Source organism: Larimichthys crocea, chromosome III (assembly GCF_000972845.2).
Source record: "Larimichthys crocea isolate SSNF chromosome III, L_crocea_2.0, whole genome shotgun sequence".
NCBI classification, from domain to species: domain Eukaryota; kingdom Metazoa; phylum Chordata; class Actinopteri; family Sciaenidae; genus Larimichthys; species Larimichthys crocea.
Window position 1 is genome coordinate 9,049,381 of NC_040013.1, and position 24,034 is coordinate 9,073,414.

A 24,034-nucleotide genomic window follows, 5' to 3' on the forward strand; every position below is an offset into this window, starting at 1 on the left:
TCTGGAACCCCGTTGTAGCCTCTGGACCCATTGTGAAAATGTTGCATTTGCTCATCCTAATCTGCTTTTTTTTAAAGGTTTAATGACCACTCAAGGCCTATCAGCTCTTATTCAATAATTAGCTCATTGCCTCATTCATTTTAAAGTTGATTTCATTAAAGCACAGTTCGTGAGAGTGGTGTGATTCACCATTATCATTAACCACGTTCTGTTGAGTATCTCCATTAATTGTATTTCTCTATACCTTCAAATGATCTCTAAACGGAGCACGATAAATAAAAAGCTGTTGTTTTGGCTCTCGGCCATTATGAACAAAGATTAATAGAGTAGAAGGAACACTGGGGGACATGCTAGATTGCAGTTTCTAACCCATTTGAATGTTATGTCCTTGAATTTAGGATAAGGATTTGTCAAGTGTTTTGGTGCAGAAGTAAGCATAGGAGCCTTTTATCAGGTAGAGCTCATGAATGAGGGTACTTAGAGCTCAAACAGTAGCTCTGAAAGGGTTGTTTTTTTCTTTGTCGTATTTGTATGCATTTTTTTCCATTTATTTTTGAGGTTCAGTCTCCGAGGAGGGAAAAGGAGGAGACAACGAGAAGGAGCGAAAAGGATGAGATGAAAGGATGAGAGAGCTAAGTGCTTTTTTTCGTGACTCAATGACAGCCGTGACCAAAATCGTATTAAGGTCACAATGAGGGTGATGGGGTGGACTAAAGAAGCTTTTCCAATGAATCAATTCTCCATCTCACCCTGCTGTTTCCACCGCTCCGCTTGTATCCCCTGATGCTTAGTCGTGGAAATCTAACGATCGTATCACAGGTGATTTTGGTTTTACTGTATTTGCAGCGAAACACAAGTGGACTCGACATGAACAAATTGGTTTGAGTGATATGAAGGGTGACCTTGCTGCATCCAGCGGCGACTTCTGGTCAAGCGACAGGGCCACATACTGTACACTCACCCTGGGAGTGGCATATTTCCTTGTCAGGGATTTCATCCGAATCCTTTACTCCCCTCCTCACACCATCTCCCCTGGCGATTGTGTTGTATACCACTTCCACATCCCCACCGCTAATGCCTTTTTCTATAGATCATTACCCTCCTCTCCTGGTCTTTAGCAAATCCATCCTAGATAACTGATGTACAATAACAGAACATTTGTCAATTGGCAAACTCGGGAGATGTGTAAGTTTTTCAGAGATTTTTTTTTTTTTCTTGCCAATGATGGCATTTCCTCCTTCTGGTTTGCTTTGGCATCCAAGAAAGGAAGGGTGATTAGGGAGCCAGTCTTTTTTTTTTTTTTCCTCTTTTTGTTCCTCAAGGAAAATGTGCCAGACGCTTGTGATTCTTGACGAGACATCCAACTGTCCTGCCCATTGCAAAAGCAGAACGACAAGCTAAGAGCTTGCCCCCCTAAACTCTGACCCCGTTGTAGCCTCTGGACCCATTGTAAAAATGGTGCATTTGCTCATCCTAAATCTGCTTTTTTTTAAGAGTTTAATGACCACTCAAGGCCTATCAGCTCTTATTCAAATAATTAGCTCATTGCCTCATTCATTTTAAAGTTGATTTCATTAAAGCACAGTTCGTTGGAGAGTGGTGTGATTACCATTACCATTATCATTAACACAGTTCTGTTGAGTATCCCCATTAATTGTATTTCTCTATACCTTCAAATGATCTCTAAACGAGCAGACGATAAATAAAAAGCTGTTGTTTTGGCTCTCGGCCATTATGAACAAAGATATAATAGAGTAGAAGGAACACTGGGGGACATGCTAGATTGCAGTTTCTAACCCATTTGAATGTTACAGTATGTCCTTGAATATTAGGATAAGGATTCGTCAAGTGTTTTGGTGCAGAAGTAAAGACATAGGAGCATTTTTATCAGGTAGAGCTCATGAATGAGGTACTTAGAGCACAAACAGTAGCTCTGAAAGGATTGTTTTTTTCTTTCTCGTATTTGTATGCATATTTTTTTCCATTTATTTTTGAGGTTTCAGTCTCAGAGGAGGGAAAGGGAGAAAGACAACGAGAAGGAAGCGAAAAGGATGAGATGAAAGGATGAGAGAGCTAAGTGCTTTTTTTCGTGACTCAATGACAGCCGTGACCAAAATCGTATTAAGGTCACAATGAGGGTGATGGGGTGGACTAAAGAAGCTTTTCCAATGAATCAATTCTCCATCTCACCCTGCTGTTTCCACCGCTCCGCTTGTATCCCCTGACGCTCTAGTCGTGGAAATCTAACGATCGTATCACAGGTGTATTTCGGGTTTTACTGTATTTGCAGCGAAACACAAGTGGACTCGACATGAACAAATTGGTTTGAGTGATATGAAGGGTGACCTTGCTGCATCCAGCGGCGACTTCTGGTCAAGCGACAGGGCCACATACTGTACACTAACCCTGGGAGTGGCATATTTCCTTGTCAGGGATTTCATCCGAATCCTTTACTCCCCTCCTCACACCATCTCCCCTGGCGATTGTGTTGTATACCACTTCCCACATCCCCACCGCTAATGCCTTTTTCTATAGATCATTACCCTCCTCTCCCCTCGCCACTGTTAGCGAGCGCTCAATCAGAAATGCCGGCCTCCCTGTGGTCCCTGTAGTGTGGCCGTTGCTTATGAGAGGTGAAGAGGCTTCGATCGGGGACATTTGGCTGTTTACTTTGATTTGATCTATGGGGTCCATGTGCAGTTCCGAGTTATTGACAAATTTGAGTTGCCAGTAATGATGATTCAGATGTAGCCCAAAGCTATTGTTGCTCAGGCTCGCTATGGACTTATCGTGTTTCAATGACAGCTGGAGTGTTTGCTGTTGATGAGGTGCCGTGCTGTACCAGTGTACGATTTTATGATCTGACAAACGCAGACGACTTGTTGAAAGCCTCTCCCCTCCCCATAATTTTTCTCTCTTTTCACTCTTTCCCCTCGCCTATCCTGGCCCTACCTCCCTCGCTGTTTTTCATTGGCTCACCGCCTTGCATTAATATTGTTCTCCTCTGATAACTTCCCCATCTTTCAAACTTTACCCCGCCCGCGCCTACTCACTGACCTCCATACCTCACTCCGTTGCACTCTCCATTTGGAGGAGAGGACTCTTGTAAGCCCTGGTAACAGAGGTTAATCCTCTCTTATTAGAACCAGGATTACTGGAGGGGAAGGGACAGGACCAGCAAGATACCATGACTGACATAAAAAGCTTGTCCACAAGAGGAAGTAATACGTATAGTGTGGAGCTAGTTCAGATATAATAGCCACAGTAATTTTTCAACAGGCTTTCAGTGTGTTTGTGGAGCTGTAGAATCTAGACAGCTGTTACATTTCGCTTACACCTTCAGCAATACTTGTTTAATAAAATAGGTCATACATAGAAAAATACTACTTCTTGCCAGTAATCTCTGTAAAGTGTGTTCTGTTTTTAAAGCTGCACTAATCGATATTTTTAGAATAACAACGGATCAACTGACTAATGTGAAATCCTCCCGAATTATCACCCTAATCTCTTTTCCAGCATCAGCAGGCAGATGTTTTCAGTGATTAAGTCGTGCTAAACCCACTACCTGCCCAACACAAAACAGCAGACAGGCAATGTTAACAGCTAGCTGGTAAACTTAACTGGCGAGTGAACTGGAGCTAAATATATCTGCAAAGTGGGTGACCAAAACAGAGCTAAAGCTATGAAAATTGAATATTGGACTTAACTTAGTCAGGTGGTGACAACCACAAATGAATGCCAGGTTTCCTCAGTGCTCACTGAAGGTGTAAATATGCAACGTGTTAGCCATATCGACTAATATCTGCTGCCCGCAATGCAAATTAATTAATGCAGGTTTAAATATAGATCTCAGCCCAGTTTAAGTCAATATCAAGGGCACTTAAAATTGTTTTTACCACTGACAGCATCTCATAATTTATGTATACAACTCTATGGTCATAGATGATCAGTTTGAGAGTACAGCAGCAAATTTGAGAATGTGATTTGCACGTGAGGTTCTCCTAGTTTTAAGTTAAGCTTGCCTCTAAGTGGCCATATGGTTGAATTATTTTAAGTCATGCGCTGTACATCTGTTGTACACATTGCGATCACTTCAAGAAACATTTTTATACAATTAAAGATGAATCTGTCTTTTTCCTACAGGCTCACGGGTGACGCGATGCCTCTACTCTCCCTCCTGAAAGCTTATGATTGAATGTTTTGTGTGTCTATTCCACTAACCACATGCTCTTCTTGTACTGTTGTGTGACTGTAAAAAATAAAAGACTTTTTTTTCCCAGTTATCACATCAATAATCTGTTCTTTATGTTTTCTTTCTTTCTCTCCCCTTCATGCCTAAAAATAGAAGTGGAACAAAAAGGTAACTAAATGCCAACAACTTTTCTTTTTCATCTGCATTTTCATTTGCTGGTGATGGGTTGCTAAATTCAGGTTCGTTGCTCATTGTGTGGTTCATTGCTGAGGTTGAGCATGTCATTCATGGGGAAAATGAAAACCGCTCAGGGAAACAGTGCTGGGAACATACCTAATGAGCAAAATCCATTCCTTCATTTAGTGCTGTTCATGCTGCAGCATCCAAAACAGCGTCGCTCTATCCCAGACTGACAGCTGTTCTGACATTACCGCATATACAGTATTTCTTTAGCTACAGACCCGCTCCCAAGTGAAATCATAACCCTGGGATGTTTTTATCCCCTGTTATAACTGAAGATTATTCCAGCTCTGCTTTATCAGCTGCATAATATTAAAGGAGGGGGCTATACGGGGTGATCAATAGCTTGTCCAATAAGCTGTCAGCATTTTTGATTATAGCTCTAACATGATGATGGCTATAACCTTCAGGGACTCACTAGTCAATACTGGAGACAGATCATAGCAGTCATATTTTTTACCTTATCAGCACTGCATGATGCTGCAGAACATATGCCAAATTCACTTCACTTGCACCCCGGGATTGTGTTTGTGCAGCAGTGTTACCTTTTTACACGAGCTGGAAATCCTTCGTCAGATATAAAGCTGGATTGGAGCCGATGAAAGGAAACAGAGCCATTAAACATGAGTCAAGAGTTCTGCCTTAATAGTTATGCAATACATTTTAAGTTTCATAGTAATTAATTAATGGCTTATCGCTGAAATCTGTGGCAAAGAGAATGAGCAATGAGATGACTTTATGAAGATGCAGCCAAAACAGTTTTTTTTTAATTCCCCATGAAAGCCATGATTGCTTTTGTATCACTTCTCTTGTATCTTCCATTCACTCCTCCATCTTTGTGCTTACGTGCTTAAAAAGCATATTTTACAAGCTCCTCAGAGCCCAGCGTGTTGTCAGTACAAAGCTTTACCTATTATGACCTTGGACCCTAGCTTAACTTATCCTTTTCAACCATAGGAGCAGCCCTCTTAGCATTTAGCAGAGCAACCGCTGAGATGTGCGCCAAGGCGCCATGTCAATGAGATGCATCTCAGCACATTTTTCACCTGCAGGTAGACAACATGTTTAATCTTAAGAGATTACAAGGGAAAGAAGCCTCTGTTTTTCGCTGTCTCTTTCTCTTCCTTCTCCTCGGAGTGTGCAGCTTTTACCTCTCCACGGATCTGCGGCTAGAACCTGTCAGCGCTGTGTCAGGCTGCTGGCCCATTACTGTGAAAGGAGTTTTCACACACATTTTGTTTTTCTATGTGAAGTACTGTAAGCCCAAACCTGTGGAAAAAGGAAAAACTGCAGTCTTGTCTTTATTGTTCTTTTCTATTTCTTGTTCTCCTTTTTAAACGATTCGCTGTTTTAATGATTTACATGATGATGTTTCATGGTGAGTATAGTCTATATATTTATTATTCTTTAAATGTAACCCACACTGATTTTGTTGTCTTTGTAATCCTGAATTCAGATGTCATCTTTTTAGAGAGACAGAAAATTGCAATTGCCTCAGTCCAAGATAATCTATAATGAACTCAAATGAGCTTTTGCAAACAGTGCCCACTATTGACCGTGCTCTAGCTGTATTGCCTTGGCCTAGCTTTATCAGATTTGAGTACAAACCAGTACACATATAATTAGTTTACTGCGTGTGGTGTTGTAAATCATGCCGCAGACTAAAAATGTCATGAGGATGAAATAATGGACAGGCAATCATTATATAGACGATGTAATTACTGTATTTTTTTCTTTTGTTTTCCTTCTTCTAAAGGGCTACCACAGCCAATAATTACAGCATAGCTATTTGTCAAAATCTTTTAACTTTGGGTTTGTACGTTTAATACTATTAATGAAGAACAGCCTCCAGGGTGTTTTAATAAAAGGGAAAAATGAAACCTTCTTTCTCTGCTGCAATTAGATTTAATTTAGTAGAATGTAAAGGGAAGTCTTTTTGTAAAGGGAAACAAACTGAAACAGAAACGTGTGCAAGCGCACGCGGGTGAATCGGTCTGTGGTAAGTTTTAACAGCATCTTCTGACTTGTTTCTGCTCTACATTAAGTCAGAAGAGATAACCCTCACTTAATGTATTCACCCCTCCCTAGTCAGTTCGTTCAGTGACATTGTAAAATAATTGCCTTCAGGCTCCGAGACTAACTGAATTCGAAGTCCCTTGCACTAAAATTGCAAACTGCAATACGTAATTGAAACCAAAATAGCACTAGAATTGGAGACACTGTGAAATACTGAAAGCTGTTCTGTTTGTATATTGGCTGTGTTCATGCATTGTGCAATCCAATCACATTACTAATAACATTCTTTGTCTGACAATCAGTCATCTTTTCTGCATTAATCAAAATCTGATCATCCCAACAATGATGAAGAGGGTGTGACTCGGTGTTTTGGCTCTTGACAGGGGAGAAGATTAAGCTCCAGATTTGAACTTCAATATAGCTGCATCCAGTAGCTTTTTTATATACATACTGTATAATACCTGCCAATGTAACTCTGTACTTGTCTTTCCCCTATTTTGGCTCCTCAGTATTCCTGTGCCCAGGGCTTCTGCGCAGGGTGTACCAGAGCGAGCACCTCTTTGAATCGGACCACCAGTCAGGAGCCTGGTGCAAAGACCCTCTCCAAGCTTCCGATAAGATTTACTATATGCCCTGGACACCTTATCGCACTGACACATTGACTGAATATTCCTCCAAAGAAGACTTCATCGCCGGGAGGCCAACAACAACCTACAAACTTCCACATCGTGTTGACGGAACAGGCTTTGTGGTCTATGATGGGGCGCTCTTCTTCAACAAGGAGCGCACACGCAACATTGTCAAGTTTGACCTGCGGACTCGTATCAAGAGCGGCGAGGCCATCATTGCTAACGCCAACTACCATGACACCTCTCCTTACCGATGGGGAGGGAAATCTGACATTGACTTGGCTGTTGATGAAAATGGCCTTTGGGTGATTTATGCTACAGAGCAGAACAATGGGCGGATTGTCATCAGCCAGCTAAATCCGTACACATTACGCGTTGAGGGGACCTGGGACACAGCATATGACAAGCGCTCAGCATCCAACGCCTTCATGATCTGTGGAATCCTCTATGTAGTAAAGTCAGTGTATGAAGATGATGACAACGAGGCAACAGGAAACAAAATTGACTACATCTACAACACAGAGCTAAGTAAAGACGGGTTCCTGGACATCCCTTTCCCTAACTCCTATCAGTACATCGCTGCAGTGGATTACAATCCCAGGGACAACCTGCTGTACGTTTGGAACAATTACCATGTCGTGAAGTACTCTCTGGACTTTGGAGCATTGGACAACAGGCTTGGTAAGACCAGCTTATCTTTTTATTCCATATCCAGAATATTCATGAATGTTGTTCTTGGTGCTTGGGTCATTGCAGTTCATTGTTTCGGACTGAGTGAGATGCACTGAAATATTGTTGTATAGTATATGGAAAATGGCATGGTTTCACAGGAAGATATTCTATTAAAAAAAAAAAGTTGCTATATTTTTGTGAAATTTTGAATGGATTTTGTAGTTCGAAGAAGATATTTTTCAGTAATTTTGGTGATCCACAACCCTCTCTTCAGCATTCAACACCAGTTATCTTGGCCATAACAAATCCTAAGCTTCTCATTAGCACCATCAACAGTGCAAAGTCCCTTTGTGGTGGAGTTGTCTTCATAATCTATTTGGTAGATTTGATAGATTTGAAAGGCTCTGATATTCGCAGCATGTTGTTAGTTCTATCCCATAGTTTTGCATTGTAGGTTGTATAAAACGACTTGGCATAGCAACTTTAACTTTAATAACTTTTACAGACAAATGTGTATATATATATAGTAGAAAGACATAAAAGAAAAGAAAAATATAAGAAATCTAGTACCTTAAAACAGTGTGGGTTGGTGATAATTGCTTAATATGGAATGCTGCTCGATGTGTTATTTCTACTTTTTCGAAATTATTGCAGGTGAAATAAAATTAAACACCCAGATAAAAAAAAATAGTAAGTAGCATAAAACCAAGTTGTTAACATCCATATCATGAACTGTGTCGGCTCTCATTTAAAAATATGAGAAAACATCCGTCAGGTACAAAAAAGGATGAATAAATTATGTTGAAGTCTATGGCACAATGGGTGTTTTACACTGTACATATTTTTCAGTGTGCTTCAGCTACAAGGTAAATCTTTTACTCACTCTAGCAGTTGCCTTTGCAAAGGAACAAAGGAACAAGCGACTACTCAGATTAAACTTCCCAGAATTCTCTTGAAAAGTCTAATTTATCCACTCCATTGTTCTTTTTATAAATTGGTGCTTGTTGGGAAGCATGAAATGGGGAAAAAAAGAACCTGTTTTGACACACCAAGGTAATTCTTTGCACTATCTCATCAACAGCTCTAGTCAAAAATGTCACAAGTTATTTGACTGTGAAGTCTTTACCTCTGCTTTCTCCTCTGGAGCTTTGTCTACCTGCCGCTTGCCAGTTTAATTTGTTTTTCTCAGCTGGCTGCTACTACCAAATCTTTTTTTCCTGCACTGAGTCCTGCTTCAACACACCCGATAATATATTCACTCATTCACTGGCCATGCCTACAGTGTTTGGTTTTGATAATACACAGCTACCCATAACATCATTTGCCTTAGTTAAGGGAAGTGAAATGGTGTTATGTGCTTTCTGTACTAAATGATTATCCATATTTTTTTTGCAGTGATACACAACAATATCACTCACTTGTATGTACACACACACATGCGCATTCACATGCAAATGAAAATCCTCAGTACCAGACTTCCCGGTAAGATGTTGACTTGAGTGTTTGGCTGCTAGTGTGCAGAATAGGCTGCCCTCCAAAGAGGCTGCTGCATGAATATAGATAATAAAATGTTGCATTAAGTGGATGGATGGAGTCAAAGAACAAATATAAATGTCAGATAAACAGACTGATAAGAAATGAAAGAGTGATTGAATGGACTGTGGAGTCATAAACTGTTTTATTCGATCAATTCCCAGACCAAACACAGAGGATGCAGACTTACTCTGGTGAAAGCGAGTATTTTTAGCTGTGCACATTTTCCACACAGTTCTCTCATGAAGAGCATCAATTTGGCATTGTACTGTAGTGTACCACAAAGTTGTTTAAATCAGTGTAGTCCACATAAATTGGTCTGCTTTTTATATGCACATAGATCAAATAGCTAAATGTGACTGAGGAAAACTGGAATAAAAAATTGCCTGCCATGAAACTCGACCAGTGACGCGATGAGAGCTTTTGCCATCAATCTGTAGCGCCTGCAGCCAATGTCATATTTTCCTTTTGCTGCAAACACGAGCGTTTGAAATTCGATCCAGTGTCATGATCACCATTCCTGTTAACACTTCCAAAAAGGTGTCATTCTGTGAACTCTCTAACACAAGCTCATTTCCACTTGTGCTTCCACCACCATGAGCATGCATGACCTGTTGTACCAGTGGAGCATGTTATATGGGCAACAGAGCAAGAGAGATATGGCCAGTCCCACAGCTGGGGCCCGGTGCCTTATGCCAAACTACAAGGGCCGTGGCACAGCTCACAATAGAGCAGAAGGCTCCTGAACTGCACAAAAAAAATAGAATCTATATCAATAGCATATAAAAGAATATTAATCAAAATCAATGATGACGTAGATTTCTTTCTTTACCTTAAACACAAAGGTGCAATTTTTTTTTTTATTATTTATTCATGAAAATAAACCTTGTCCTGCATTTTGAACAGACTCCACAATAACCCTGTGCTACTCTGAGCCGTTGCTGAAGTCTCTTCAACAAACCAGTGATCTATGCCCATGAGCGCTTCCATGACAACTCCATTGATAATTACACTCACTGAATTGGTGGTAAAAATATGTGCTACACAGACTGCTATTAGCAGGCAGATATAAAAGCCCCTGTACATGATGACATTCAATAGATTGAGTTGCCCTTGTAGAATATGCAAGGACAATTTTGAAAATAAAACATAAAAAGAAAAGAAAGCAAAGATAGTCACAGAGCACTACATACTGCACGTGTAATACTTCAACAGGCAGCAGCATGCAGGAGCACAAAGCACATTTTTGAAAAATGTGACTTTTGTCCTATCAGTAAGTGAAAATTATGCAAACTCATTTCGAAAGGCCACAGTGACCTCTCTCGAGGTTGTTGCTCTTCCAACAGTTGTGGAAATTCATTGTTTCCCCTGTGACCATGACCCAGTTCTCCAGATCCACCTTTTTAGAGTGTTTCCACCCCTTCCATCTCTGTTAGGTTCAGCTCAACCATCCCCTCCAACTAAGGACAAATTGTGCAATTATTAGCAAGATGCAGAGGCTTGCGAACAGCTCTGAATAGAAAAGTTGAAGTCAGCATCAAGATTGAAATGTAGTGTAATTGCTATTAACCAGGCAACCACCCTTGCAAGGACCAGTCAGGACCAGTAGATCACATCATCTGAACGATTTCTTACTGCTCAACAAACCGTTCATCCATTCTTCTAACGGCTTATGCTGTTCAGTGTCGTGGATCAACAAGCCAGTTAAGGCGAACATTGAAGAATGACCACAAAATGATCAAATTACACGATGATGGTGGTTCGCTACGAATCATCTAGCGCCATCATCAGATGAATTCTTTGACCAAATGCCTGCTAAACTAATGGCATTCCCGTCAGCTTCAGCTGTATTTGTGTTCATCACTAAAACACAAGTCATCCTTTAGACTTGAACAGAGAATATGTAATATACCTTATGTTCTGTGTTGTATTCCTGACTGCCAGTTAAATTTAAATTCAACTTAAATCACCTCTTGCGCTCGCAGTGTATTGTAGTTACTACACACTGTACTGTTCCCTTCAAAGTTGCCTGGAGACTTTACTGACCTCACCTTTGCCAGAAGCTCTGTGCTGTCCGCCACAGTGAGCATGAGGCATTAGCTGTATTGACTCCACTGGGGGCTGCAAAGACGAGGGCAGCCACTTGAGAAAAATTTTGCCTTAGTCTCAAGCACCTGCTGCTGCAGCACTAATATGCTGCCATAACATAAAATTCATGCTGCGTATGCTACAGTATATTTGTGTTAACTCAGATGCATTTTTTTCAAGTTTAACCCCACATGATATGTTGTCTTTTTAGCCCATGGGCTTGACAATGATGTGTCTGGGGTTTGTGTACATTAATGCACTGTTGGATTTTCAGTTATTTCTATCATTAAAACATATTCAGTGTTCACAGGATACTCAAATCAGTGTCTATTAGTCTGTTGTAGAAGTATCTGCAGGGTGCTCCCTCCAGTCGCACATTTCAGTGAGACGACCTCTGATTTCTCAATGCGTCGCTGTATGAGTGATTCCTTTGTTGGCTTGTGATTGGCGCAAAGGATGCGACACAGTTGGTGTCATAGATACATTCACTGTCTGGCAGTCCTGTAATTTTGCCACATGTTGCCATCTGGCTAGGGCACTGTGCCAGCCCCGCTTGCCTGGCGGGAGCCTGCAGACGTCGCCCCCCGACCTTCATCCCGAAACAGCCGATGTTTTGAATGCTCAGCCTCCTCTTGGCTGTGTTTGGAAGTGCCTAACACATGCTAAATTGATTAAGACTGTCTAAGCGGTAAATGCAGGCTGGCAGTGAGTCTGACTCAGTGTGCTCTTAAACGCACAAACTGTTGTTTCTCTGAGTTCCATTACTTACGCGCTAGCCTTCCAGCACCTATCATTGCTTTTGATTGATATTCTTTGACGTGCTATTATATATATTCAAGTAACACCCTGCAGTCGTTATATGTCATCATTGAACTTTTTCATTTTGATTGCAAAGCTTTAAGGAATATCTGCTTAGCAATTCAAACTAAAAAAAAAAAAAAAAAAACAGCCTTGCATTCTGCATGGAGCTCTTTTGATGTCAGGCTTGGAAATGTAGGCTACATGCTTATTTGCAGGCTAAACACTTATCACATGGCTGGTGCACCTCTCGCGGAGGGCAATTTTCTTCCAGGGAAAAGTGCAACGTTTAGGATTATAGTTCAAAATGATTTTTCTAACAGATGTACGCTCACGCAAACACATGTGCAAATGCACGGCCTTCTTGCAAACCCCTTTTAATGCTGCAACACAATGGGGCTCTGTTAGCAATGCAGCTTTAGATTTTTTAGCATGGAAACAGGGAGCGCTTTGTTGGAGCTTCAGAGCCTTTTTTGAGTGTTCCAGAGCCATATTCCCTCTTGTAAGAATCTTTAATATATTGTAGGATATTATCATTGTTACCCTCTTAGTGCACATGTGAGTGTTTTGCTGCTCTTCGTACATTTCTTAATATAATTTGAATTAACTTGTCAATTTGAGCATGCAAGCTCATGTTTCAAATGGTTCAGAATGTGGCATGCTCATTCACTGTCTATATATCACATGATTTTTTTCTGCTGTCCCCACTCCTGACTAGCCATCCATCATGGCCCTTAGTGACTCTACCTTGATCCAGAAATCATACACAGATCACCTGTGTAGTGAGAGAGGTGGCAGGCAATTCCTCAGTTAAGGCTAACACCCTATTCATCTCTCCTGACATGGACAGAAATGAGGAAAACCATTCTTATAGTAAAAATCAAAGACTTTTGTGAAACTTATATTATTAGGTGCATTTGTTCCAACCTCCGTACATACTGTATGTAGGTTTTTAGTCTAATTTCGGCATGTAAAGCCAAAAAAAAAATCACACCATTTATGTCTCCTCACAGTTTTTCTTTCCTTTTTCATCCGATGAAAATCAAACTTTACTCCTGTCGTGTATGGCTACCAGTTTCTCTAGAGCACCCCCAAAATTGCCACATTAGATTTAACGGGCTTGGTGACACACAAGCTCAAAGTGATTTATTTTGGCCAATCAGCCGAGTAAATCTGATTGGAGGTCTCTGAAGCATCTTTAACTCTCTTTATCGCCCGTGTCAGAGTTCCTCTGCACAGCAACCCTATCCATTTGGCCCATTCTACTGTTGGTTGACAGTCTTTTGAAAAGCCTTACTCGAGGGTTGTGTTTTTTGGCAAATAGTGGGACCTTGGAGGAGTGTGCCTTTTCTCTTAGTGAGGCTAAAATCCCCTCTGCTCTTGTGCTCACACTTCTCTTTCCTCCTTTTGCTCCTCCTGGTATGTTTGATGATGTTTGGCCTTGTCAGCTGCCTAAGAGACTTGTGTTTTGGATCTAAGACTAAAAACGGAATCCAGCATTTTTCCATTTAACTTAAAAAAGATGGAGCTAAATTAAATTTTATTCTACTAGTTTTCACTGCACACATTACAGTACTGTATGCTTTAATACTATACATGTGTAGATATAGTATTTCATATTGTATATATGTGTATATAAAACAAAAATCAAATTTGCAATTTTTTATTTTTTTTTGCAAGTGCAGATGAGAGCTAATATGTATGCACATTTTTTGCGCATTTGCATGTATTTACTGCACATCTGTTTTGTGAATTCACACCCACAATACTTCACTGTAGTGCCTATGCAAGCAGGTTTTGTTCACGTCGCCTCTGTCATTTAACTCAAACACTGCGAGTATCTCTCCGGGCCTGTGTTCATGTGTGCATATATATCAGCCCGGCGCATACGCTTCTCCCAGCACTGTGTGACCTCCATAGATGCCCTCTCAAGTCCCCGGGAAGAGAGCTTGGGGATGAGAAATTAATTGCCAAACAATGCATAGCTCCCATCCATTACGGTTCTCATCATGTCAGATAATATCGAAGCATTACCGGATGTCTGGCTGCATAACTTACCAAACCCTGCCACTGCCACCATCCTTCCACTCCCCTCATCCCAGTTGCACTCTCTGATGGATTTGTGGGCCTGCCACAAAAGGCTCCATTAAATGACAGGACTTTTATCATCATTTTATTTTCCCACAAGCGAACAAGGACATGTGTAGCGTTTTGGTTGGATCGTATGATATAAACATTAGGGAATTGATAAGACTGGGAGTGAATCATGCCATCATGAAGAGGGTACTGATTTTGTGAGATGGCTTAAAATAGATCATGTTACTTCCTTCTGTGGATGAATATCAATATTTTAGATAAAATGTAACATTATGACTTATTAATTAATGCCCAATTAGCTGATGGCTGAGAATGAAGAAACCACATTGTTAAACATGTTAAATGTTAATTTAATTTTTTTCCTTAAGTTCACTCTGCAAATCAACATCATGGAAGTCAAACATCCAGACTCATGCAGTGAAAGCTTCCCAACACAATACATTAATTTCTTCCATTAAAGCGTTACATTAGTTTAATATTGGCCATAAACAGCTTTCTTCCTGTTATTTTGAGCCCCTCTTAATGACATTTTGTGACACTGGTAATTATTTGCTTCTTGACAGATGGTTTGGCTCAAAGTACATTTCTTCAGCAAAGACGTTGACAAACGCTTCCAACTTATTTTCATTAATCAGAACGCTGGTGTCCAACATTGTCAACCTTTGATGACTGAAAATGCATTATAAGTTGTTCAGAAAAATGAAGTTTTATTTATGTTTCTTTCTTCATGTGCTTTAGTTCTTACATCAGACCCAACTTCAAAAAAAAAAGTAGACTGATTTCCACGTGGATCAGCCAAATTAAGCAAGTATATGGGTGTAATTTCTGAGAGATCCACTAATAGCCGTGATTATGGATTTGGGCTTCAAATATGCTTCAGTCTAAAAATACATGTCCCAGCACCCAGAAATCCCATTCCACAGGCCTTAAACAGGTTAGTAGAAAGTTAATGGATGACATCACACAAAGACTGTCCAATATTTTCTAGAGTCGGTGCAAGACCCTACTGAAGATGCATAAAGGTTCAAATATTAAAATTAGGAGGTAATTGGGTTCAACACGGGGTTGGACGAGTTACTTTACAGTCTGATGCTCGTTTCATTTTTACCCCAGAAAGCCTTTCCACCTCTTTTGATCTGGAGTCTGCAGAAGTTTCTCAAAGCTGACGAGCCCGGTCTCAGTGCGGAAACAGCAAGTTATGTGAACCGGATTCATTTCATAATAACATGGCAGGTTTTTTCTTTTTTTTTTTTTTTCATGGAGCGAAGTAGAGTGGGCTTATCTAATTGTGGAAGCCACGAGCCCTGGGATACAGAGAGAGAGGCTAATTAGTTAGAAATTAATGCTTTGAAATTAAGCACAAAGCTCTGTGTGTGGTGGAAACAGACTTTGTGCGTTTGGTGAGGGGGATTTTTTTTTTTTTCTTGCAACAGAAGCTGAGTGGAAAGGATGAGTGGAATTCATGTCTCAATGAGAGGAAGCCGGAGCGCCCACGGAGGTTTGCTCCGGTCTTCTATGAATGGAAAGGTTGCCTTTTCAGGTGCAGGAACATTCTTACGGCTCTTAATTTAAAAATCATGAATAGCTGTTAGCCTGCTGTTAGTATTATTTATTTATAATCAATGTTGTAATGCCTTCGAGAACGCATTGAATCTAACAGAAAATTAATTAATTTGAGGTTTGAGGCCATTTCCATGTATTATATTCTTAAACTTTGCCTTGGATCATTCTGGAATATCATTCTGGAAATACTGCAGAGAGGTTGCACTTGTTAAGTACACATTGAAAAAAGAAATCCAAGTCCTCAGTTGTATTGTCGTTTTATAAAACTCACAGCCTATCTCACATTCAAATCTTCCTCTAAGGTCACTCACGAGTTCCCTCGGAGCATACCAAAGTCTCGTTCACCTCGTTGATGCTCTTGAGCTTAGTTTTTTTTTCTCCCTCTCTTCATCCCTTTGGATAGAATGGGATAGCTGGCAAAGCAAAACAAAATGTCCTTGTGTTGTCTCCAAGGCGATAGTGCCTGCAGACTGTGGCTGCTGTGTGCTGCTGGCTTTCCTTTTTTTTTTTTTTTTTTTTTTACGTGCTCATCTCATGGAAAAGATGTACAAGTTTGCTCAAGGACACTTTCTTCTTTTCCACTCCTGCTCTCTGTCTCTTGTGTGTGTCTTTGCAGGCATATTTAACATTGTGCGTGTTGAAAAATATTTCAACAGTGGGCTCAATGGGATCATCTGGAAGTATGGAATTACATTCTAGACATGGTTCCTAGTGACTTTGAATTAACCTCAGACTGTGATGTCGATTTCCTCAAGCCACATTTGTCTGTGAGGTGATATAACTTTTTTTCATTATTATTTCAAAAGGTTCGTCAAATTAAACTTATCTCATTGTCTTTGAAATTAAAAGATAATGACAGCTGGATATTTGACTTGGTCGAATCAACTTCAAGTAACATTTGAAGGAGGAAACAGCAAATTTCTTTGAAATGAAAAGTTGAGTTCATCTTTAAACATTGCTAATTGCAGTACACCATAGGTAATGGTGGCTAATGTTAATCCTATATTACCAGTCTTAGAAAGATGAATATTGGTATGCCAGTTTTCTGACGATAAGACTCTTCCTGTGTTATTGTTATACTAGTTTTTAGCATGTTGCAGATAAACATTTTATCAAAGATAAGAGGTAAACATACCAGGAACATTTCGACAGAATAGGAACAAAGGGAAAGAGATACACCTCCTATCTTGCTGCTGTAGGAATATTATTCCAAGATACTATTGCTGCAGTCACATCATTTAAATAAACTAATATCAGCTACTTGGGGCGTCACAGTGATGCAGTCCCTGTGATAAACTGGTGACTTGTCTACGGTGTACCCTGCCTCTCACCCAATGCCAGCTGGGATAGGCTGCAGCCCCCCGTGACACTGATAAGGATAAGCAGCAACAGATAATGGATTTGCATCCATTTTGCCAATTTTTGTATTGACATTTCCAGTTATTTTCAAGTTTTTTTGGCACTGTCAGAAATTCATGGCTCGGGGCTCACATGAACATTTCTTTTCCCCTCTCATAATTATAGTCTGAGCAGTATGATGCAAATGCAATGAGTCAGGTCACCTTAAAGTTTTTGATTTAAAACAATGCAACACTTGATGACTCAGCAGTGAAATGGCTCCAGAAAGCATCATATGTCTCCTGTCAGAGTAGATTTTGTTTTCTTAATTTGTGACGAATGTACAAAAATGACAAGAAGAGTCAAAAAATCAACAAACTAATTCAGAAATATCATTTACATAGCACATTTAATGTTTGCTAACATTATCCACCTTAAGCTATTGGTCATACCAGACCACGCAAAGCTATATTACAGCACTCAAACTCCTGAGTGTACCGAACTGAGCAATAGTGCACTTTATCACTCGTGAATACAATTTTCATTTCTATGAGGAAGAATTCATTTTTCAAATCTTACATAATACTTACTTTAAACCAATCCACTTAATGGATATGACTGATATTTTTTGATTGAATTGCTTCAAAGCCCAATATATAATCCGATCTCTTATATATTATTAATATTATGTCTCCCTGTGATGCCTCTCTGCAGTTTGTTTACTGCGTGTCTAAAGCAACAAACTCCCTCAGCAAAAATCTGTGCCTTCCTGACCAGTACAATAATTCCCTTATCCTGCCGTCATATCTGCAGACCGTTTTAGCCACAAGCTTATCTGAGCTTGTGCACTGTGACCTTCACTGACCTCAATATGAGCAGTGAATTCCCATGATCAGGTCTCCATGAGCTACTCTCGTGGTCTCACTTCACTATATGTAGCTTAAGCACCGGTGGCTGATTTCAATTACACTTAAATCGATGCCACTTTTCTTTACCAAGAGCTGCTGTGACATATTTCAGGTTATCATCACTTCTGCTCAAACAGGGACGCATAAATAAGTTCTCCCATGAATAATCAAATAAATAGACTAATGTCCTTGAAGATATTTCTCCCTCGTATTAACGTGATGATTGCAGCCGAAGGATCCGCTGGGCTGCAGATTGATGATGATGTCTAATAGTGGTTATAGAATGTAAATGGTGATGTCCTGGTGGCTGCTGGAAATGTTAAATACCTATTTGAGCATTCATGTGATTTTTTTTTTTAAAGCCCTGTTGATGGGTGGTAGTGTCAGTTTATGTTGGTTAATGAAGATTTGTCTCTCTGGAGTGTGTGGCCGCCTGTGTGTTGGCATGTGACTGTGCATTTATGCGAGCTTATCTTCGTGTTTGAATCCATATGCACCAGCGTAATGACATCTCCTCTGTGAAAGAAATTTGGAAGTTATACGGCCTGCGTTACCAGGTAGTTGGGAGTAAAACAGGTTCTATATACCTTTTAACTCACATTGAATTCAATTTGATTCTTGCTATAGTTTCACTTTACTGATGGATTACCTCCACAGGAGTGCACACGATACCTGTGGATCGTAAAAACGCGACAGACTCTTTTGGTAGCGCGAGAAAGCAAATAGTCAATCAGCTCAGAACTCTTGCTGCGACCGCAACCTATTTCATCAACCTTGACTGTCATTGAATGCTGTTGAGTGTTGAATGCATTGACTGCTGATAGCGGTCTGGTTTGTGTCATTACAGCCTCCAGGCGTCTCTGCGATTTCCAAACAATAGCACTAATTTATGTCATCTTATTCCACCGCTTTCGAATTTCGCCCAATTGCAAATTGAAACTCGTTGTACTGGATTTCAGCAGTCATGTCTGTTATCTTAGCTATCTGGATATGTGACGTCCATTACACCTGCCAACCGAAAATCAACCCTCATTAAATTTTGTTTTGCTCCCCTTTCATACAAAGATTGGGACCATTTGTCACTTTTGTCATTTTGATTGTATCTCTGTATTAGGCGGAAGCAACGCCCAAACACAAATTGCATTTTTGCACAGCCCCAAAGTGTGCGTATGCATGTGTGTGTGCGAAAGTGTTCTCTCTTGGGAACTTATTTAAAGGATCTACAGCAAGCTGCATTCTTCCAAAGCACACACAGTAATAAGATCATGACATATAGAAATGTCAGCAAGGCATATTGAAGAATATCAGTGCAAAAATAACAAATGTATAATGAGTAACATAGAGCACTATTCATAAGTAAGGACCTTCGCTAGGACACGGTTTCACACAGAAAGCCTGGCTTCTTCCCACTTCTTTAAAGATGTGTTATGAAGTATGGCCTCTCTATGTGCACTCTGACCCTCTGTGGCTTAACCAAGTCTACACATTTATAAAAAGCCTGTGGCTAAATTAATCTAGGGCCCCTATTTTCATTTCAAGCAGGGACAAAGGGGACGGAATAGAAAGCGGAAAGAATGGATGGGGAGATGGGATGACTGATGACAGGGAGTTGAGGAGGTCTGTATGGATTTGAGTGGAATGAGAAAGACTACTGTGTGTTGGTGTTATGATGTCCCCAACAGCTCAAGTAAACAGCGTCATTAGCAAGCACCCCCTGGAGTGTAACCACAGGGAGGGCCGTCATCAAAAAAATAGGTTTTTACGGTTTGTCCCGGCTGACCCAGAAATAGTATGTAACTACAACATCCAGCTACTGACTCGCAGAGATATGCCCTTTTCAACAGCTCTATTTAGACTGCACAGCTGTAAATGTGTGTATGTGTGTGATGTGTGTGTTTGTTTGCCAGTGGGGTCCCAAACTAGACACCATGCATGCCGATGCAAGTCACACCTGCCAGTTCCAATTGATCCTCTTTGAACTATCTTCTCTTTAACTGACATGTGGAAAGGAGGGAAGAATTGAACCCCTGTGCATACACACACTCTCTCTCTCTCTCTTTTTTTTTTTACACCAGCACCAAAATAAATTTCCCGCTCAGACATTAATGAAGTGTGACTGAAAAAAGAAAGACATTTACTCTCCATCTTATTTTTTCAACTCCAACAGAATCAGTCGGTTGACTTTGTTCCATCTTTCTCCTGTTGCAGAAACGTCCTCCTCTGTCATGGTGTACATGGACACTACGACCATGACGACCAGGACCACCACTCGACCGACCACTATTACCATGACAACTACAACAGCCAGGACCACTACTACCAAGATGCCTGCCACAACAACAGTGATGGCCCAGTGGCCACGGACCACAACTACAGTGGTGGCCCCTGCCCAGACACCGGTGGAGGGTTTGGTTCCAGAAGACGATGACAAGGCACCGGCTTCCTCCAAGCTTCCCAACATCAGGGTGGAATATTGCAGTCCTCTGGTGATGATGGACATCTCCTGGCCCAAGACCAAGCAGGGTTTGATGTCCAAGATGCCATGTCCACCTGGAACCACAGGTAATGTGGCGTCTGGCGTCATAATAGCTTAAGACTTTGGAGTTTTAGATATCATTCCTTACATTAATAACCCTCAGGTTAGCCAGACTTCTCTGAAAGATAAAATTAGGGCCATCCATTTATCTATTTATTCATTTTGGGCAACTAATGTGGGTCCAAGTCATGGTGGCACAGGGGACAATCATGTACTTCATTTATTTGTCCACTACTGTTTTTTGTTTCTGTCTCATTTGTTGGTAGGTCTACCACTTTACACTATGTGGAGCGTCAATAGGGTATAACAATGTGTGACATAACACGTCATTACATAAGCAGTTAACCTGATTAATCGTCCATAACCTCAAACATTCCTCTGAAAAACTCTTCTAGTGAAATATATACATTATTTCTTTGTTCCTTCACTGTGTGAAGATGTCAATACTCCCGTCTACTATGAGGTTCTTCCTCTTGATGTTGGTCACTGGTGTGTGTTTCCTTTATCTTTACACTACTCCTGCTGCAACTCGTTCTCTCGCTTCCGGCTCCTGACTCACTGATGCAAGAATAAAGATAGCTTAGCATCACATCCCTATGGAAACAAGTAACCAGTACACTGCACACACACACATATTTATTTACTGTCTCTCAGGACGCAATTGGTGTAATTAATTAGTGGCTGAACTAATTTGTGTTCGGCACTTTGAAAGGGCTGTTGAGCTTTGTTTATCAGGCATCAGACCATTTGTTTTCATATATGTTGTTCCAGCTCGGTCTTTGTATCAGTACTGAGAGAATGAAATCAAGTGTGCATTTAGATAACGTATCGTTGTTGGCTCCTTCACATCTAAAAGCTTTACCTCAGAATATCTGAGAGCTGATCTTACAGCGGATCATATTGTAATGAGACCTGGCCACTGAGCATAAACTTGCTCTGATGTTATATGATAAGAGGTTGAAGATCATGCTGCATGCTTAAATTATGAATAGCAACGAAGGAATCAAAGCTTAAAGTTTATCGAAAGTTATCCGAGAAACCTTGATGTTGTGGGTTTCTGCTGTCAGACACTATTGTTTTATTGATAAAGCAACTCAGTAGTAGTACTACATGATTAGAAATACAAAAGAAGAAGTAATGCCAAAACAGTTTTTGCAAAAAGTCCCTGTGTTGAAATTTTCTGAAACTTCTCCCGCATGATTTTTTCATGGTAAGGAAGTCATTCCAGATCGGGGAGTGACATCGTGCCTTCAAATCAGGCTCGAGGCCTAAAAAGATTCTGTTCATTTCATCAATCAGAAACACACACACACACACACACACACACACACACACATACATACAGGGTTCATTAATGGGCAGCACCAGCCCCCGTCGAGACCTCACTAACAGCCATCATATGGCAAGATAAGAGGAACACACACCCCATCTCCCCTCAGCGAACTCTTCAAAGCCATTGCTCTTCAGACGACACTGCCAAGCAGAACACGGCTGTGTGAGCTTCCTCCCCCACTCTTTGAAAGTTCCTCGAGCTCCACCTTCTATCTACCTCCCTTCGCTCGCTGTCATTCTGTCTTCCCCTCCGACTCTCTCTCTCTTTACTGCTCTCTTTTCATGCTCCTTCGCCTTCCTCTCAATATAGGAGGGAATGCAGACTTATCTTATAAACCCATCAAACATAAGGCTGTCCAAGGTGGACTGGGGAAGGAAATTATGTGTCAATCAAAATTTATATCTGTTAATGCTGGTCGTCTCGCCCTCCGACGCACCCTCCCTCTAAGTACAAGCAAGGGCAATTTAATGTCAGTGCGTAGCCCTGCTGATGTCAGCTCTGAAAATATAGACACAAGTTATCTCAGGTACGTTTAAGAGCAAGTCAAATACACTCTTGTTGAATACACTGCATCCATTGCAAACATCCAGCGGCCACCAGAATCTTGTTCTATAAATTAATTATGATGATTAAAGTTGATGGTAGGCACAGCAGGGTCAGACAGCCTTAACAGATGACGGCCACACCGTTAAATTCCACTCAGTATCTGCAGGTTTATTTGCACTAAAGCCCAGATGGAACAATGTAAGACAGTCATTCCCTGAACCACATCTCTGTCAGTGGGGACCAGCTTAATTGACCTTTCGTGATGAATTCAGCTATGGCAGACTTAATTGGCACCTATTTTGGTGTATTTTCTTTCGCGTGCAGGAGTTGAACTGTCACACACATGCAGACACTGTCTGACTTTTAATGATTAAATAGAGACGCTGTCTAGGCGAGCAAGGCTGGCCTCAAGTAAAGCAACTTCATTTCAGTCCCTATAAGATAAAACCATCCAATTACACTTTTTTGCTACATCCATTAATTTAATCACTTAAGAATTGTGTTTCTTAGAAAACTGTTTTATTTGGACAAGTTTTGCAAATATGAAAAATCGAAAATAAAAAAGAATTGGGCATTAGTCGTTAAGACTGAAACCATTGTCTAGTCTATTACTCCATAATGGGAAAATGTGGCTGAGCTTGATGGTCTCTGGAAGGATCTCACGACACACACACACACATTACAAAACATGCATCATGTAGCTGTTCTGTCTTTACTGACATGGTTGTGTCTCTTGATCTAATGGATTTCATGGCATTGTTCTCACTAAGCACTGTCTTCTCTCTCTAGGCGTGGCCTCATACATGTGCCTGGGTCCAGAGGGATATTGGGACCCCCAGGGACCTGACTTCAGCAACTGTACTTCCCCCTGGGTTAACCTCATCAGCCAGAAGGTACCAAGCCTCAGGATTTAATGAGCAGAAAACGTTGTACTGAAAGTAACACTTTTTGTATTTTTTTCCTGATCAGGAATCATCAAACATTTCTCTTTAGAATGCAGCCATAGAAGGATTTGGCACTGAGTCTAAATGTTGTTTTGATGTGTGTTCCAAGTAACACAGCTTACAATGCATATCAAAGGTATAAATACAGCTTGTGATAGGGCTTTTGTGCGTTCTCTCTTTTGTCCTTTGTCTCTCCTTAACTGGTCAATTAATGTAATGGATTAGCCGGAAGTTTTACTCAATGAAGGGTCATGGTTGTGTTTGGCGTGGGTGGTTGGTGGGGGGTGGTTAGTGCAAGTAAGGATCGAGGGTTCCAGGTTATGAATTGCAGGCAATGTTGAAAATGTTCTCCCTTAAACTCATAGCACCCTGAGGCGTGCATGTTATAACACTTATGATCTACTCAGCGGCACAAAGCTCGGCCCATTAAACAAACGGCAGTTTGCAGATATGGTCGGAGAATGGCTGTTGGGGAACAAAATAGAATGTAGAGAAATTATCAGGTGCATTTCCGTGCAGCACAGCACCATTTGAGCGCCGCAATAAAAAAAAGCTCCACTACAGGCTGTGCTGTTTGGAGAAATTAACTAAAGCAAAGTTA

The 24,034-nt window shown here is 40.7% G+C and overlaps 1 protein-coding gene across 1 annotated transcript in view; it reads left to right on the forward strand.

The window, feature by feature from the left end:
- Positions 1–24,034, forward strand: part of LOC104933960 (adhesion G protein-coupled receptor L3-like) — a 136,224-nt gene that overhangs the window by 52,144 nt on the left and 60,046 nt on the right. The window contains 4 exon segments of the mRNA XM_027278472.1: positions 4,346–4,360; positions 6,958–7,758; positions 20,283–20,636; positions 23,279–23,382. Of these exon segments, the coding sequence (XP_027134273.1) occupies positions 4,346–4,360; positions 6,958–7,758; positions 20,283–20,636; positions 23,279–23,382 (1,274 nt within the window).